Source organism: Schistocerca cancellata, chromosome 2 (genome assembly GCF_023864275.1).
Source record: "Schistocerca cancellata isolate TAMUIC-IGC-003103 chromosome 2, iqSchCanc2.1, whole genome shotgun sequence".
Taxonomy (NCBI): Eukaryota; Metazoa; Arthropoda; class Insecta; order Orthoptera; family Acrididae; genus Schistocerca; species Schistocerca cancellata.
Genome location: NC_064627.1, coordinates 666,537,136 through 666,556,374, shown reverse-complemented (window position 1 = coordinate 666,556,374; position 19,239 = coordinate 666,537,136). Strand labels below are relative to the sequence as shown.

General features: G+C 40.2%; 1 protein-coding gene across 3 annotated transcripts in view; it reads left to right on the top strand.

Annotated features, from left to right (window-relative positions):
- Positions 1–11,532: 11,532 nt before the first annotated feature.
- The window catches only part of LOC126162373 (DNA repair protein XRCC3-like), a 97,526-nt gene continuing 89,819 nt past the window's right edge, over positions 11,533–19,239 (top strand). For 2 of the 3 annotated variants that reach the window (XM_049918831.1, XM_049918829.1), the window contains exons 1-2: positions 11,533–11,770; positions 11,852–11,989. In XM_049918831.1, coding sequence (XP_049774788.1) covers positions 11,710–11,770; positions 11,852–11,989 — 199 coding nt within the window. In that variant the 5' untranslated portion in view covers positions 11,533–11,709. The other variant, XM_049918830.1, reaches the window with a different exon arrangement.

Genomic DNA, 19,239 nt, shown 5'->3' with positions numbered 1-19,239 from the left:
GCCTACTGAATAATAACTGCCAATAACTGTGTGCGTTTTTTCCCACAGCAGGAAAAATGCCCATAAGGATAGTACACTGTTTGTGAACTTGTTGCATGTTTGCTGGAGCACTGCAAGAAGATGTCACACGGGTGAGCTGATATACAACGCGCATCCGGCTACCTCAGCCATGCAGCAGCCGCAGCAGCCCGTAGCAGACCAGACAGCCACACGCCTCTCCGCGCCGTAGCTGTCAACACCGGGGGTGGTGACCTACACGGAGCAGACGCGCCGCGCCGAGCGCCGCTCAACAATCACTCCGCACTGCTCACCAACTACAGCATTATTGACATTTTCCAAAATATTTACACAAACTGCATAACATGTCAATGACTCCAATTTTGATAAACATTGAACATTTATTATGTATATCCGTAAACTGATAAGAGAAAATGAACACTAACAAGTCTAGGAGATGGATTTGTAACACGTAGGTAGTGGAAACATTATGAAAAGTGATGCTGTGCTAAGTGATTTAAAAAAAAAAAACTAAGTGATATATCCTAGGACAAGTGACCTTGCAGTATATCGCAAAATTAATAATAACAAGTTGTTAATCACACACAAAAAAACTTTCGTTGAACTGTATGTGACTGTGATATTATGTAACCGTTGATGACAAACTGCTAAATTAATTCAAAAGAATGACTGTTAAAGAGACAAGATTAATCATGAACCAACTGGGATGGCTGGGCTCCGGCACAGTTTTGCCCAGGTTTCCTGTCTGCCTTCGCCCAAATGGGGGAGCCATGAACATATATAACCCTGGGACTAATTAAAAGAGCCATTCCATAAAAAAATACAGAATTGTAAAGAACGTTACTGGCACCATTGTGTCAAAGTATAGAAACTCTTTGCCAAATGTTGCCAGGGGGCAATGTAACGTTCCCTGGCAAACTCACACTATTAATAAACTAAAATTTATTTGTACCATATACGCCGCTCTGAGCAATTTGTATATACTGTAATTATGTAACAAAAAATATTATTGAATTTTGTGTAAAAGACATTTGTTATTATTGTAATATTTTTTGTAGTAATATTCTCTCTGTATTTAGGATGGTAATATTTCTGTATTCATTATGTGACTGCGAAATGTGTCAATATCTGCGATAACAGAGATGTGAAATTTAGCCAGAGGAAAATAATGTTATGAGATTACAAAGAAATGTTAATAGTCAGCAGTAGTATAAAAGCACCACGTACTGTGTATTCTTTGGTCATCTCCGTGTAGAGCTGAATGCGAGAGGAAGCTGTGACAAAGCGTTTTATGAATGGGTAGACTTCTTTTGTCTGTATCTAGATTTAGCCGCCATTTGAGGAGAAATTACAAACTAATGTGAGTTGAATTATTGTTGGGTCTAAATATATCATAATTTATCAAAATTGTGTATTATTAATGTAAATTAGCTTGCCCATGTCATCTATAATATTTCTTTAAAGAATTTTCAGCATTTTTAGCGGTGTTGCTGGGCTGTGCCGCGACCGATCGATTTGCAGCGGCGGCACATTTAAAAAAATTGTTCCGCTAAAGAAAAATCAACCAAACCCGTAAATCGGGAACAGATAAAAATTAGCAGTGAATTAAGAAAATGTTCTTCTTTTCCAGTGATCCTGAGACATGAATTTTAAACTAATTATACATTTGTGCATTCGTAGGCGGATAGTTAATGTTGAAATTTAACAATTTTGGTTCTTTCAAATAACTTAAATGTATAGTGAAGTATGTTTTATCAGTGATAATTAAATGTCGGCTTGGCAATATTTAACCATTTTCTGCTAATAGAGACAGTCTTGTGTTCCATAGCTAATGCCGGGAAAGAATTCAGTAAATATATTAAAAAAAAACACTGCATTTAGAAAATGTGTGCCAAGGCCGAATTATGTAAAGGATTTAATTCTCAACTAAATATTCTTAATCAGTTAATATGAGTTCACGTAATTTTTAAATGTACGTAATTCTTTTGAAAATGCATTTCTATTACCACACGTAAATAAGAGAGAGGTTCTATAACAAAGTTCGTACTTACAGAAGAAAGTTAAAGAAAGGCAAATTAATTAACTAAAACAAACAAATTAGATTATTAAATATTCTTTAATGAAAAATTTCATGCAATTTCATTAAACGTCCTCACCGCTGTTGAACGTTCAATACTAGCACTTCACTGTCCATACCACAGTTTCACCTTCACAGTTTTTCACACTGCATAAAGTAACTGTTTCGATTAGTTCGCAAACACTAATGATTTCATTCAGTCTGAACTGGATTTTGGCTCGTGCTGGATTTTACCAGTCTCTCGCACTAATTATCTCTTTTCATTTTCCACTTAGAGTCGTACTTGCCTTCAGATTTTTTTGACTATACAATTGTATTTCCGTCTCATCTGAGGTAAGTCCCAATGTCATGTCTGCCCACTCATTGCGTACTTGCCCTCCAGAGCCAGGCTCGACTTTACAAAACTTTGCCCCTCGCATTATCGTACACATTTTATAATCTAGGCCTAGCGCGCAAGTTCCTAGATTAGTGTTTGATTTGTGACTTTTGTTTACACGATAAATTCGTGTAAATCTCTGCCTTAGCAGATGGGAATATACACTCCTGGAAATTGAAATAAGAACACCGTGAATTCATTGTCCCAGGAAGGGGAAACTTTATTGACACATTCCTGGGGTCAGATACATCACATGATCACACTGACAGAACCACAGGCACATAGACACAGGCAACAGAGCATGCACAATGTCGGCACTAGTACAGTGTATATCCACCTTTCGCAGCAATGCAGGCTGCTATTCTCCCATGGAGACGATCGTAGAGATGCTGGATGTAGTCCTGTGGAACGGCTTGCCATGCCATTTCCACCTGGCGCCTCAGTTGGACCATCGTTCGTGCTGGACGTGCAGACCGCGTGAGACGACGCTTCATCCAGTCCCAAACATGCTCAATGGGGGACAGATCCGGAGATCTTGCTTGCCAGGGTAGTTGACTTACACCTTCTAGAGCACGTTGGGTGGCACGGGATACATGCGGACGTGCATTGTCTCCATTCGCCCCTCCATTCACGCCTGTCGCGACACCACTGGAGGCGGGCTGCACGATGTTGGGGCGTGAGCGGAAGACGGCCTAACGGTGTGCGGGACCGTAGCCCAGCTTCATGGAGACGGTTGCGAATGGTCCTCGCCGATACCCCAGGAGCAACAGTGTCCCTAATTTGCTGGGAAGTGGCGGTGCGGTCCCCTACGGCACTGCGTAGGATCCTACAGTCTTGGCGTGCATCTGTGCGTCGCTGCGGTCCGGTCCCAGGTCGACGGGCACGTGCACCTTCCGCCGACCACTGGCGACAACATCGATGTACTGTGGAGACCTCACGCCCCACGTATTGAGCAATTCGGCGGTACGTCCACCCGGCCTCCCGCATGCCCACTATACGCCCTCGCTCAAAGTCCGTCAACTGCACATACGGTTCACGTCCACGCTGTCGCGGCATGCTACCAGTGTTAAAGACTGCGATGGAGCTCCGTATGCCACGGCAAACTGGCTGACACTGACGGCGGCGGTGCACAAATGCTGCGCCATTCGACTGAAAGTTCCGGCAATATTTACCGTGGACTTCCCGTGTCCTCAACAACGGCAAAATTACACGTCTGTCCTCATTCATAAGGCTTACTTCCCCGCACAAGAGGTCGATTTTTGCGTCCCTCTGACGTAAAAATTCCATCCCCAGGATGCAAGCAACACCTAATCCCTTAACTACTAGGAACGAGCTTTTCATTGCTTCATTTCCTACCGTAAACTCGACTTGCACCTGGTGCTTTATGATATGAGATTGTGCACCTATTGCACCTGTAACACGACAATTCTTCACTGGCAATACTGGTATTCTATTATTTTGACTCAAGTACTTGTAAAAATTTGCGCTCATGACATTGGTTGACGCACCCGTATCGACTATTATGTGTATTGGTGCTCCGTACATATCTGCTTGCAATATAGCCTGCACAACATTTTCGTCGGTTCGGTTACATTTCTGCGGTATGTCTACAAGTTCCTTTTCTATTTTTGTTCCCTCATTGTATCTCAGCATACAAAGTTTATGGCTGTCATCCGTGAATGTGCCCTCACTACACCATCCTGCAGCCAACAACGGAGAGCGTATTGTGGCTGTCTTTAGTTTAACGGATGAGCATTAGTGGGTTGACAGTTGTCTGTCACTTCCACTAACCTCACATTGTGGTTCTGGTTGTTGTTGTTGCTACTGTTGGGTTGGCTGCCCTGCCTCCCCGATGGTGTATTTTGATATTGTGTATGACTCTGGTTTTGCGGTGGTCGGTTGTAACTTCCTGAAATGTCCTGTGACGGACCTGGGTTGGCGTTCCATTGTGGCACTGTTTTGTTGCCACTGTGGTCATTACAACCACGCCACTGGTTTCGGTTGTTCCGCCATTGCGGATTGGCGTTACCATTATATCCATTAGTAATGCGTCCATCATGATGTCTCTTCCGATTTTGACGATTATAACCGTTGCCGTTATAACCATAGCCATTGTTTGTGCCTCGATTCTGTTGCCGGTGCTCTTGCTTATTCCCGTTGTTGCTACCGTTACTGTGGCTGCTATTGTAATCGGCTTTTTGTTGATTACACCCTACATGGTTCCACTTGTTTTCGGTTTTCATATCTTCGATCAATAAGTCAACAGAATCCACTATTTCCATGAATTGTTCTATATCGTATTCCGGCACATTGATGAAATATCTTTTAATTTCACTGGGCAACTTCATTTTTATCAATCTGATTATGTCACGATCGGACATTGGCTCGTCCCAGTACCTGGTTTTGTTTATATACTTTTCGAAATATTTGCGTAACGTTCCCATCTTAGGATTGTACATTTCTGGACTGTACAACTCCTTTCGTAGTCATTCTTGGACGCTATCGGACCAGAACTTTTGCAAGAATGCACCTTCAAACTGTTGCATCGTTAGACATTTTTCGGACACGTCGGTGGCCCACAGTGCCGCGTCACCTTGAATAAAGGAGACCACGAACTGTATTCTTTGTCTTTCCGTCTATGCCCTGGGAAACACATTCCAGAAGCTCCTAATAAATACTACAGGGTGGACATTTCGTTTTTCGCTATTGAAGGGTTGGAATGTCCTGTGTTTTATTACATTTTCCCCCTTTTTGCACATCTGATTGCTACATTCTGGGACATTCATTACTTCGTGATGTGCGCTGCATGGTATCGCATGTTGTCCGTGCTCATAATTCGCATTAGGTTGCGGTTGCACACTCGCACCCTGCCTCCCGTCAGCGTTATTATAGTAATCAGTGCGCGGAGTCGGATTCATTATCTGTCCGCCACTGTTTGCATTGCTTTCCAACGCAGACAGTCTCCGCGCGACCTCCTGTTGCCAATTTGGCAACTCCGCAGTCACACGGGATTTGATCTGTGTTAATTCGGCATGTAGTGCAGCAGCGCTAGCGTCAATGTTTACACTCGCGGCCGCAGTCGCTTGTTCTACAGCTGTTTTTACGTCGCTTTCTTTGCAGATATCTCGCGATTCTTTACTTCTAGCCATTCATTTAATTCTTTTTCTACTTTTTGAGCTTGCACTTCCAAATATGCATCAATACTTTTCCGTGCATCTATCTCCACATTATCCACGCGGTTGGTTAAAGTCTGGACATTATCTTCAAGCCTAGCCTGCGATATCTGTAATTTTTGCATCTCGCCGGCTAAGCTTTGCACAAGATCGGGGATTTCTTTGCAAGCGTCCCGCATCTCGGCAAGTTCGCTTTGGATACTATTTAGTTTCGCTTCATTGCGCTCCTCTTGCTCACGTAGCGTCTGAGCCCGTTTCTCGTCTTTTTCTTTTTCCCTCTGTTCTAACATTCTTTCTTTTTCCCTATCTCTTTCTTCTAACCTGCGCAAAAATTCTGCAAATGGGTCTGCAATCGGTGAGCATACTGGTGCCCCGCTTAATCTAGCACCCTGCCCAGGCAGTGGAGTTATTACTCTATTCCCATTCTGCTGTGGAGCGTCATTCACCGTCCACAGATCCTCGCCCCCCACTCCGGAAATTATGTTATCCGAGGCGGTGGCTTGGGATTCGTTTACGTATTGCAAATGACCCTCACTTTCCATATTAACAAAATTTTGTTCGTCTGGTACGGATGCTTTAGCTTGTCCTATCTTACCCATAATAAATTCACTTTAAGCCACTGACGAATCTTTAACACTGATATACACACAAATAATTATCCCCTCCAAAAATAAACATATAAATACACAAAACGAATAATTATCCCCTCCAAAAATAAACACATAAATACACAAAACACCGAAGGTATCTCATGTGTACATGGGTTCGATATTCCGCACAGCGCTACACAGGATGCTTGCACAATAGGCCTTACCTTGCTTATTTTTCTTTCTCGCAATCCTTTCTCTTTTCTACACTTTTTCTTCTCCAGATCTCCTCAGGGTGTGGTTTTGTTGTACATGTAAAAGAATTCATATAAGCATTAATATTTTACAACAATTAGACACATACATAATTACATTCAGTACAATAGAATCATATTAATCGGGCCCCACGTTGGGCGCCAATCTCGCGTCCGTCGACCGTCGTAATTTAATATATTATTATTGTTATTATTATTATTTTTTGATTGTTGCCGACTTACGTAGTGGGCCTTAATAAAAATGATATTCCATTTAATTTTGATTTTACGGTTAAATGCTTTCCTGAAGTTCTCCTTTTTAACAATATTAATCTCAAATTATTTGTTACGTTAATGAATGTTAGACTTGCTGCATCTTAGAACATGAGCATACAAGCTGAACAATGTAATAAACTTTTCATATTAATTTCCTCGGCTAGTCAATTCACTTTAAAGCAAAAGATCTTTAGTTATTAATTACAATTGCGGCCCACACACGCGCGAGAGTATTTTTTCTTACCTCCGTTAACCATTGTATTGTAGTCGGAGTCCTGGCTCTGGGTCTCGGCTATGGTACTGAAAATAAGAATCTTAAAGCTAAGTATTTTCTGCAATGTCGGGCGGCTGTGGAGAAAAATTAATATTATGTTAATAGCGGGCGAGTTTTCCGCTTCCGCTAATTTTTCATAAGTTAATATCGCCACGTAATGGCGTCGTTGGCTGCATCGGCCGCTGCGATTGTTGAACTGTAAATTACTTGAATGCAGGTTAATTCGAGGAAGGCGGACATGAAATCGGGATCACCTCTTACAAATTGAAAGAGCACAATAATATTCAATTAATATATTATCTGCTTAACTCATACAAATATGCTTACATTTGTCAGCACTCGAAAGATGTCCGTCTATACACACTCAAGACAAAAGAGGAAGTGAAGACGACTAAAAAATTAACAAAGGAGCGTATCTTGTCGTCTCTTTAGATCACTTTGTTATATTTCTTTGCATTGCATTTCTTTGCATTTCTCGACAGAGAAATTATTGTTTTACGGCTACATGAAAAAAAAATATTATTCAGTTTATGAATGTCTCTTATTTATAATGATATGCTTAATGAGGATATTTATGGTTACAAAAAAAAAAAAAAAAAAAAAGAAAATGTGGAGACAATGCAACCTGCAAACCAAGATCATCCTCTAAAACTTTATGAGCCTAGGAAATAAGCACAATGATTTGGACATAATAGCATGTTTTACTGAGCACTGGTATACCAAAGAAGAATCTTATTATGCACCCATTAATAAGGAATTTCTGCTCATCTTTGAGTAGGGATATTAAACCTTACGGTGATGTTGCAAAAAGTGGCAATAATTGGTGCTCAAAGATGTAATTCCTAATGTGTTGAAGGTGTTACTGAACTTTCAGCGATAAGCTATACATGGGAAAGGAAACATAATTTTAGATGTAGACAGACCTCCATCTGAAAGTACAGATATTTTTCTTTAGTTAATCTATATAAATTGCTTGTAGAGAGAGGTAGTAAATACTCTGGGAAACGGCTGGGTAATTATGCTAATAATTGTTCACAGTTTAATAAAACCTCATCCAACACAAATCAGTTTCCACTCTTAAGAATGGAGAGTGGCACACACAGATCTAACATTACTGATATGTAATACAGGGTACCCAGGACTTTGTACTGGGATACTTTCTTTTGTTGTTTTATGTAAATGACAAAATACTGCTCCCCAAATTCAAGGATAGTTCCATATGCTACATCCATTGCATGCAAGTGGAAAGATCATGAGCAACTACAAAAACTATGAAACTGTATTACAAATGAAATAATTCGGTATTTCTATGGAAGTCATCTCATTGTCAGCACAAGATAGCAGCAGTAATGGATTTTAACCCCACAAGACAGATTTTAAAATTCAGTTGTGCACTGGAACTGATATTGTCATCAAAGAAAACTACTGCTTTGTTACAGTTACACTTTCTATATTTAACATGTTATAATATGGAAACTAGTTACCATACAAGAACATAACTTGGTAGCATTAATTTCAAGGACATGGGGAAGAGAAATATTGAAGAATCAATTCAACTGAACACTTTTAATGTGCTGCTACAGTACACCATACCATTACGTACCAGTACCATTACTGGCGACGGTGATGAAGGCTGTTATGAAAAGCTTGTGATTTTATTCAAATGTGATGTGGCAAGTTAACAGAACTTTTGATCCATGTCAGTAAAATTATTGTGTAAAATCGATAACGCAGCTTCTTACAGAAGACTCTTCAGGGCCCTTCGGAGTCTTTCACTTACATGTCAACATATTTACTCCCTAATAGTATTTGTTGCTCGTAATAGGGGTAATTTTACTCTGTTCAGTGAAATGAACTTGCAAAATACTGGAAGTAAAAACAATGTCCATGTAGACTATACATCCCTGCCTACGATTCAGAATGGAATTTCACATTCTGATAGAAAGTCTTTAACAGGTTGCTGCTAGACATCAGGCAGAACACTGAAAATCCTAAGATATTAAAAAAATACAAAGTCAAAAAGTTATTTTATTAGCCTCTCCTCCTATAATTATAATGAAATGTAATGTTTCGACTTAAGGATGCATATGCTGGTTATCACTAAGGTTCAAATTAACAGGATTTTAATGTTGCCATTATATGTAGAGCTGACAATACTCATTGTAAAATTATGAAATGCTTTGTACGAAATATGAGAGAAACAGCACTTGAATAAAAAAACCATTTCTAGCTTTCAGGGTCATTACTTCCTTCCTCTGGGAAGATGAATATGTTTTGTGACTGGAAATAAGGGGAAGATCACTTAGACTACCAGTATAGAAGACGTATGTGACACATTCATGAGTACTGCTCCAATGTTTGAGATGCAGGTCAGATTTAAGCAACACATTGAAGCAACTCAGAGATTGGATGCTAGATAGGTTACCAGTAGTTTCAAACTATGTGCGAGTATTATGAAGTTGCTTGGCAAACACATGTGAGAAACCCTGGAGGGAAAAGAATGTTCTTTTTGTATACAACTATTGAGAAAATTTAGAAGGCATGAGAAATCAGGGCTCGTATGGTAGATAGCCTTTCTTCCCTCTCTCTATTTGCAAGTGGAACAGAAAAGAAAATGATTTGTAGTGGTAGAAGGTACCATTTGGTTGCTTGTGTAGTATGTATATACATCAAAATACGGAAGAAAATTGTGACTGCCTACTACATTACGAAGTAATAGTTGAACTAACCTAAAGCTTCGTGATTTACTTCAAATTTTCTTCAATTTACTTGAAATGTTTTGTCCCACTGATACACCCTGGCAATCAGTGACTTGCATCTATAGCAGTCTTACAATTTGGAGATGACAGTATTGCTTAGATCTATTAATATTCCCTCATTGAGGTCTTTTTATCGAAAGATCACGTAAACTGGATTTTTGAGAAACTACATACAGGAAGATGAGATTGGAATATAGCTGCTTGTTTACAGAAAACCAACGATAAAAATTTAAGCATACCGGTAACACACACTGAGCAAGAGCACATATCTGGGCTAGAGCACTATACTGGATTTCGCCCCCTTCCCTAGAAACCTTGGCTCGAGTAATAAGTTTATTTGTAGCATAGTCTGAGGTCTACATTAGGTTGAAAAGCGATAATTTCGTTGACAGTTGTGGAACACAGCGAATGAGTAACAAAGGTTGTGGTAACAGACAGGCGTGTGGCTTTGCCTGATATTTGTTTGTGGCATATTTAAATGCACTTTACCACATTTAAGGCATTACTCATAATAAAAAAAATTGAACTACTAGGTCATCCCCAAAAAACATATATTAAAAAATGAACAAGCATCCGACGTGTTTTTGATGCATATTACGTACAGCTATCGTACACAAACTGGGAAAATGCAATGGGCGTTCCACTACGTATCCTTTACCATATTTGATTTTTTTTCCGCATTTGCTACTGCTGGTATGGGTACAAATACAAATTCGTGCTGCAAACGTCTCAGTGGTATTTAGCCTACACTAGTAAGCTGAAGTTAATGCGTTAAAAACATTTAGGCATTTTGTCCTCAATGCGTAATATGTGTTAGAGTGAATGAGTCGTTCATTTGAACGACTCTAAATAAAGAATCGAATCGTGATACGGACGAATCGTCGTTCAAAAGAATCGTAAGAACGATTGCGTGTTTCCGAGTCGTGACGATTCCAAGTTCCAACGATTCTTAGTACGCTATGCTTCGAAGGCAACTTCCGAATCATGCCGGGTCGTGCCGAATGATTACGACCGCCAGATGGCAGTCAAGTGGAGGATGCGTGTGAACAAAGGAAGCAATTTTGCACCACCTTTCGCACAAATCGACTCCTCTTTCCTGGTATACTGAAATAAAACAATAGATGCATTCAAATCAAACGTGACCTTTCATCAATTAAGGCATTACACGTATAAATCGAGAATCACACTTGTAACGTTATATGCATGTTTACTCATAAATAAACTATTTCTGCCATATCTTATCATGAGACAGATCGATTTTAAGTAAATTTCAGACATGTCCTGCCATCTGTGAGACTAGAATGAATCGTGAACGAATCATAGGAATCGATTCGCAATGTGAGATTGCATCGTAGGAATCGAATCGGGAAAAACAATCGTGTTGCCCAACTCTAATATGTGTTATGCTATAAATCACTCTGCCTTTCGACCAATAATTTGTAATCAGTTGGCTTCAATCAATCACGTAAGACTCTCATGTAACTTTGACTACGCTGCGGATTATTATGTCACCATAATCCAGATTATTCGCATTCAAACCTTCTTTCTACATTTAATTCTGTTAACGGAAGCTTCATTCAAACAATCTGGATTGATTTGACATTCCAAAACAACAGCTGAAGGCAAGTCTGTGTAAACGCTGTGGCCAACTTATGACGTCACTTACGTCAACAGAGTTATTTACAGATCTAGTCACCAGGCAGCGCTGTCACGCTTTCAGCCTTTCTGATGACGTCATGAAGCGATTCCTCGGGGCCCGCGAGACGCACGTGATCCTGCCCTTCTTATATGTTGGTGGTCTGTGATTTGCCCAATGTGATTGGTTATCGTGAGTCACGTGCCCATCTGTCAAAAATTTCCCGCGAAATAATGTTGTGTACAGTAATGACTTCACATAACACTGTTAACGTGTAGTATGACAACGGAAACATGGTTGCAGCGATTGCCAGAAAAAGTTGCTGCAAGTTTGGAAAAGTGTAAATTATCCGTTGCTTTTCGCTGATGTACTTTGTAACGTTTCTTTCGTATACTCCATAAACGCTGAATTGTTATTGTAGCTGGCTTGAATGAGCCTTCGGCGGTGCTGTTGTGTCCGGAAGTTCAGCTCCACAGACTCGCGAATGTTCAGGCTACTGATTGCCGCTACGTATTGTCAGAAGCGGCCCGAAGTGTTGCTTCGGTTGTTTTTCGTTCAGGTAAAAACTAAAAATAAGAAATCTTTGTTAAACTGCTTTTCATTTTCCTTGACTTTTGGCACATAATACCTGCGTCAGGGCGAAAAGTGTGGACAGTGTGCCTATTTTCAGGTGTGTCATAGAATACAGACATAGCTTTGCCAACATCAGGCCGCAACGTATGAGGTTACTGCTAGGTATCAGTGCCCTATGTACCGAATTGCCTATAAACTCTTCTTCACAAGGAAGGTCGAGCGATTGGCATGTTTAACTATTCTCAGTTGATTAATATTTAACGTATTACACTTCTTAAGTGCCAGATGATGACAGTCTGCAAATCCAGAAAAACCACAAGTATGTTTCATTATGGTAATATGGGCCAACAGTTAAATGAAATTCTCTAAGAATTGGCATACAGCCATGACAGGCATCACTCTTATTATCTGCCTATGGACATGAATTTGCCGAACTCAGTAATAAAATTAATGTACTAGGCATTTATATTGTTACTATTTATACAAATAATGGCACAAAGTTGTCTGTTTCTGTATTTGTCAGTATTGGAGAGATCTGTTAATCCATCATTGGTTGCCCTGGTGGTCTTGGTTTGAATACAGTGTAATGCAGTAACAGAGGAAGTTGGCGTAAAGGTGATTTAAATACTGCTGCCACCTATCAAAAAGGGAAACAATTAGTTAGCATGGGAAACTCCATATGGTACAACAGCCTTGACGACATCTCTTCAGTGAAGAAAAGTCTATAGACCTTTTCTTTACAACAGCACACATTCTCTTTGGTAGGTGGCAGGGAGGCAAGGTAGGTCACAAATGTGTTCCACACAACAATGATGGTTTTCTGCTCCGCAAATGTGAAAAATATGTATATTTACCATTCCATTCACATGATAGTTTTCTTCAGTGCTGATAACTAATTTATCACAGAAAACTGTCTTCTTCCAGATGTTCTTGCAGTGCAAATGTAAATTTCAAACATAGGATTTTGTCAGTATCTGCTAAAGTTTGATGCAGTTATAAGCAATATGGCTTTAACTTTAGGCACCTTTGTAACATGTGCCATAATGTTGTTTGAGGTACATTCAGTTCCCTACTGTCTCTTGCACCTGATTTCTTAGTGCTGCAGGAATAGATTGACATTCCCAGTGCTTCACCCTTCATATAAACAAGTTGTGACCACAAATTTAGAGTTGTTGGAGAGAAGGTCTTTCCTGTATTTTGTTCTTAAATGGAACTGGGCTATGGCAAAGGACTGGTGTTGATAATACTTAAGAGTACAGATTGCTTTCTCCTGACCACTAGCTGCCTTTAGTAAATACTGCCAAACTATTGCTATTATTGCCATCTGACAGTAATTTAGGCAATTACAATCAATGCAGAACTAGACTTTTATAATAATAGTGTGTTTCCATTACCTCTCAAGGGGGGTGGGGAGCACAAAAACCCTGAAAATCAGTTGGAATAATCCTGTATCTCATAATATAAACGGCAGTAGGCTCCTGTGTCCAGCTCACCCCAGCTGTGACCAAATGACAGAACACAACTTGTGAAACGTGTACTAGACATGAAATTATAATTTAACATCAGAGTAAAAGATGTATCAATTTATTAACCTTTAAACATAAATAATGAGGTGGAGCTGTCATCAAGCTGTTACATTGATAAACATGGATTAGTGATAGTTTCTGACATGGTTTGGGTACTTGTGGCAGGTACCTACTGACTGTGCACTGGGTCTTGGTGACTCCAGAAGGCCTGGATTCATGGCTCCTGCAATACTGCTATAATCTGTTAAAATGCACAGTTATCTTAGACTCGTGCAGCTTCAGTTCAGTGTTAACTGGATAGGCTAAATGGGATATTACGAAAGACCTATCCCATTGCTTCGTTCTACCAATTTCAGTGGACAAATTTTAATAACATTCAGTCTCCAACTTCAAATCAAGGAATTTTCACACCTCCTGACTTAATTGTATTTGTTTAACAGTGGCAGCAATGTTACTTTGTTGTATTTGCCTCCAGATTATATTCAATATTCATCCTTGAGTATATTATGATAGCAATTTTTTTTTTTTTTTGCATGCATTCCAATCTGTCATTAGCTTTCATGTGGAGCTGTGTCATGTGCTCCTCCTTAATTTGCAGCAGTTTACTAATCTGCGTAAATAAGAGGACATGAAGTTACAGACCTGGTCATTTAACATGAGTGCTCAAAGGAATCCACTAAACTTCAATTAGGCCTACATTATAAGTTAATCAAATTTAAAGGCCATAAATTCAACTAAATATCTAGAAATTACAATTATGAACAACTTAAATTGGAAAGAACACTTAGAAAATGCTGTGAGGAAACCAAAGACTATATTTTATTGGTAGAACACTTAGAAGATGCAACAGATCCACTGTCAACACTACACTTGTCCTCGTCTTTTTTAGTACTGCTGTGCTGTGTGGGATCCTTGCCAGATAGGGTTAATGGAGTTCATCGAGAAAGTTCAAAGCGCACAATGTTTTGTATTGTTGAGAAATTGAGGAGAAAGTGTCACGGACATGATACAGGATGCGCGTCATCAAAACAAAGGCGTTTCTTGTTGTGGTGGGATCTTCTCATGAAATTTCAATCACCAACTTTGTCCGAATGCTAAAGTATTTTGTTGACAGCGATTTACTTAAGGAGAAGTGATCCTAGTTACCAAAACAAAATACTTAATGTTTTCTGAAGGCCTTAGCCACCATTTTGGTAGTTATATCTGCCAAGCAGACCAATGTACAGCATGGACAAGCTATGTAGTGGGTTTCAGAATAACAGGAGCATGTAGGGCTAATAAAAATTCATACTTAAAAAGACAAGCATGATGAAAAGACTGAACATTCACAGATGTGTAGGTGAGGTTTCCATTGAGGAAAAATATTTCTGTTGCAGCTAATGTACACTAGATAGTAATGTCCACAGTCGTAGCCAGAGATCTGAAAGTGTTAAGCATAGCAGTTATTGTCAATTTTCTCTATATGACTTAACTGACAAAAGGGTGAGACATTTTCTACTACAGATATAATAGCCAGAGTATTCTCTTCTAGTGACTTAAATATTCACATTTATAGTGTTAGATAGACAGTGACAACTCGACAAGGAATCAATTATGACTGTGAGACCTAACAAGAAATATGCATAAATAACCTCTTCATTGGTGAAATGGTGTCGGTAAGCATATAGGTGCAGAAATAAGTCTTCAGCTAGACAAATGTTAACATGAATATCAAACTAGCGAAATATTACTAGGTGCTTGTACTCAAGCATTTCATGCTGTGAAGCAGGTTGCATATGAAAGCAGGTTAAGCTGATCAAATATGTGATGAATTCTGAAGGCTGCATAGTGGAAAGTGTACATTCCAAGATCTCTGCACGCTGTGAATGAGGACGACCCAGATTGAAAGATGGAGTACTGCAAGTGGTTTGAAGGCAAGCTTCATGAGGATGAATGGTTTGCAAGGTGCAATTCAAACTGATCAGCAAAAACTGCATGTACTGGTCTCCTGAAAATCCTCAAGTTCATGTGGAGAAACACATTAATTTGTGTTGGTGTGGTTTGTCATCACGCAGTTTGGTGGCCCATTCTTCTTTGAAAGTACCATAACTTGTGAGGTGTATCCTCGTATGCTGCAGTCATAGATTTTATCTGGCACCTGAGAGGTATTTGGAGCTATACTGAACAAGCTATGAGAAACTGTCAAGGTGTCCTGTGCAGCTATCACACTAGCAGCTGTAGTTCGGTCAACAGTTCAGCATCATCAACATTGGTTGGGGGTACTTTGAACACATAAAATAGCCTCCCCTCCCCCCATGCAAGATTTTTAATAGTATGTCTATTGTTCCCTTAATATGGACTATTAAAGAGTGTCTACATTTTTCTGGACCCCTCTATACAGGGTGTTACAAAAAGGTACAGCCAAACTTAATTTCCATGTTAGAGCTTATTTTAGTTTCATCAGTATGTACTGTACTTCCTCGATTCACCGCCAGTTGGTCCAATTGAAGGAAGGTAATGTTGACGTCGGTGCTTGTGTTGACATGTGACTCATTGCTCTACAGTACTAGCATCAAGCACATCAGTACATAGCATCAACAGGTTAGTGTTCATCACGAACGTGGTTTTGCAGTCAGTGCAATGTTTACAAATGCGGAGTTGGCAGATGCCCATTTGATGTATGGATTAGCACGGGGCAATAGCCGTGGCGCGGTAAGTTTGTATCAAGACAGATTTCCAGAACGAAGGTGTCCCGACAGGAAGACGTTCGAAGCAATTGATCGGTGTCTTAGGGAGCACGGAACATTCCAGCCTATGACTCGCGACTGGGGAAGACCTAGAACGACGAGGACACCTGCAATGGACGAGGCAATTCTTCGTGCAGTTGATGATAACCCTAATGTCAGCGTCAGAGAAGTTGCTGCCGTACAAGGTAACGTTGACCACGTCACTGTATGGAGAGTGCTGTGTGAGAACCAGTTGTTTCCGTACCATGTACAGCGTGTGCAGGCACTATCAGCAGCTGATTGGCCTCCACGCGTACACTTCTGCGAATGGTTCATCCAACAATGTGTCAATCCTCATTTCAGTGCAAATGTTCTGTTTACGGATGAGGCTTCATTCCAACATGATCAAATTGTAAATTTTCACAATCAACATGTGTGGGCTGCCGAGAATCCGCACGCAATTGTGCAATCACGTCATCAACACAGATTTTCTGTGAACGTTTGGGCAGGCATTGTTGGTGATGTCTTGATTGGGCTCCATGTTCTTCCAGCTACGCTCAGTGGAGCACGTTATCATGATTTCATACAGGATACTCTACCTGTTCTGCTAGAACATGTGCCTTTACAAGTACGACACATGTGGTTCATGCACGATGGAGCTCCTGCACATTTCAGTCGAAGTGTTCGTACGCTTCTCAACAACAGATTTGGTGACCAATAGATTGGTAGAGGCGGGCCAATTGCATGGCCTCCACGCTCTCCTGACCTCAACCCTCTTGACTTTCATTTATGGGGGCATTTGAAAGCTCTTGTCTACGCAACCCCAGTACCAAATGTAGAGACTCTTCATCCTCGTATTGTGGACGGCTGTGATACAATACGCCATTCTCCAGGGCTGCATCAGCGCATCAGGGATTCCATGCGACGGAGGGTGGATGCATGTGTCCTCGCTAACGGATGACATTTTGAACATTTCCCTTAACAAAGTGTTTGAAGTCACGCTGGTACGTTCTGTTGCTGTGTGTTTCCATTCCATGATTAATGTGATTTGAAGAGAAGTAATGAAATGAGCTCTAACATGGAAAGTAAGCGTTTCCGGACACATGTCCACATAACATATTTTCTTTCTTTGTATGTGAGGAATGTTTCCTGAAAGTTTGGCCGAACCTTTTTGTAACACCCTGTATGTACACCAACTAGCTGGTGCAAGGTACATCAAAAGTTGTGTAGCACAATCTGTTCCTTAAGTGAGAAAAGTGTATGTCATTGAATAAAGTCCCAAAATCGAGCATTTAGAACAAATATATCTTTCAAATATAACAACTGTCATATGTGTTATAAACTGAAATGTGGCTCTAAACTTTACAAATCTCTTACTTATGCTGTAATAATGTCCATAAAGAATAAAACAGTACTGGAGTAATCGCACAAGGATCATTCAGTAAGTAATACAACACTTTCTTCCTCAAAGCAGGCCGATTTAAATACTTCATATTGTTCCCCAATTCTTTGGCTATAAAACCCTATTTTTCAGCATACCCCCTTAACGTGAGAGCCTGTATGCTGTCACGATACCATTTTATAGGTCTGCATCTCAGCCAAGCTCTTGGTGCATTAATAAGTTCCCCATCATTGCTGTAGTGCTGCCCGCAGAGTCCATCAGTGGGCCAGAGTGATGGAAGTTAGAACATGACGAGATCTGGGCTGTAGGATGGATGAGGAAGAACAGTCCTCCAAAATTTTGGATCTCTTCTCAGGTGCACAGACTTGTGTGTTGCCTTGCATTATCATCCGAGAAGTGTGTTCACTTTTTTGTGGCCATGACTGTGCTGTAATTATTTCTTCAGTTTCCTAAGATTCTCACAATAGAGTCTGGAGTAGAGCTTCCTAAGAATCTCACAGTACAGTCTGGAGTTCATCATTTGCTCACGAGGGAGGACATAAAACAGAATAACCCCTTCAGAGTCCCAGAAACTGTAGCCATGACTTTACCAGCTGAGGGTATGCTTTTAAACTACTTCTTTGAAGTGGATGTTGCATGGTGCCACTCGTAAGGACTGTCGTTTTGCTTCAGGCTCAAAGTGGTGAATCCATGTTTCATCATCTGTGTCAACATTATAAATTGTTACCCTAAGCCTCAAAACGAGCAAGCAGTTTGGCACAGATGTTCCTTCTTTCCCCTCTATGCTCTTCATTTAGGCTTCAAAGAGCCCAGTGGGCAGTGTTTCAGCATTGAGTTGCTTGATTGTTGTTCGTTGATCACCTTGCACATTGCAACATTATAGGCTTCACAGCTGTGTGCAGCTACCCTGGATGCGGGAGAACAGACAGATTTTCTTCTCTTTGTTCTGTTAACAAGAGATGCTTCGCTCAGTGACTTGGCATGCTTTTATCTGCTGACTTATCTCCTTAGACATTCTGTAAATGCCTATGAACATTTCTTGGTGATCTGGTTTTTTGCTGTAAGAAATTCAGTAACTCCTCTTTGCTTGGAATGCACCTCAGTTGTAGGTGCCGTTTTGTAGACTGGTTGTAGTAATACCATCTACAGGAAGTTACTGGAAATATGAGATGACACAGAAATGTTAAAGGATGTCACTAACAAAATTACAATTTTAGAATCAAAATTGACTGAGGAAAAACTGTCTCACAAACTTATAGTTAAATGATGTCCTTGGGACCGTAATGTCCTTGGGCTGGGCAGCATCACATAAGGTAGGTTTTAGTCTACATTAAATCTTTTAACACTCACAATACCCGAGCATTCTGGTGGTTAATAAAATTACAATTACAATTGCAAATGAAGTGACATATCATGTAGGTTTGTGAGTTTTGTTGTAATGATGCAAATATATGCTTTGTCCAATAATACTTGCTCTTTCTCTTTTTCATCGTTGCCGTTGTCAGCTGCAGCGTGATTCTGAATATGCATAACTTCTTCCTGCATAGAGTGAGCATTTCAGCTCAGCATATAAATGTGTTCCAATGACTAGCATGAAACATGT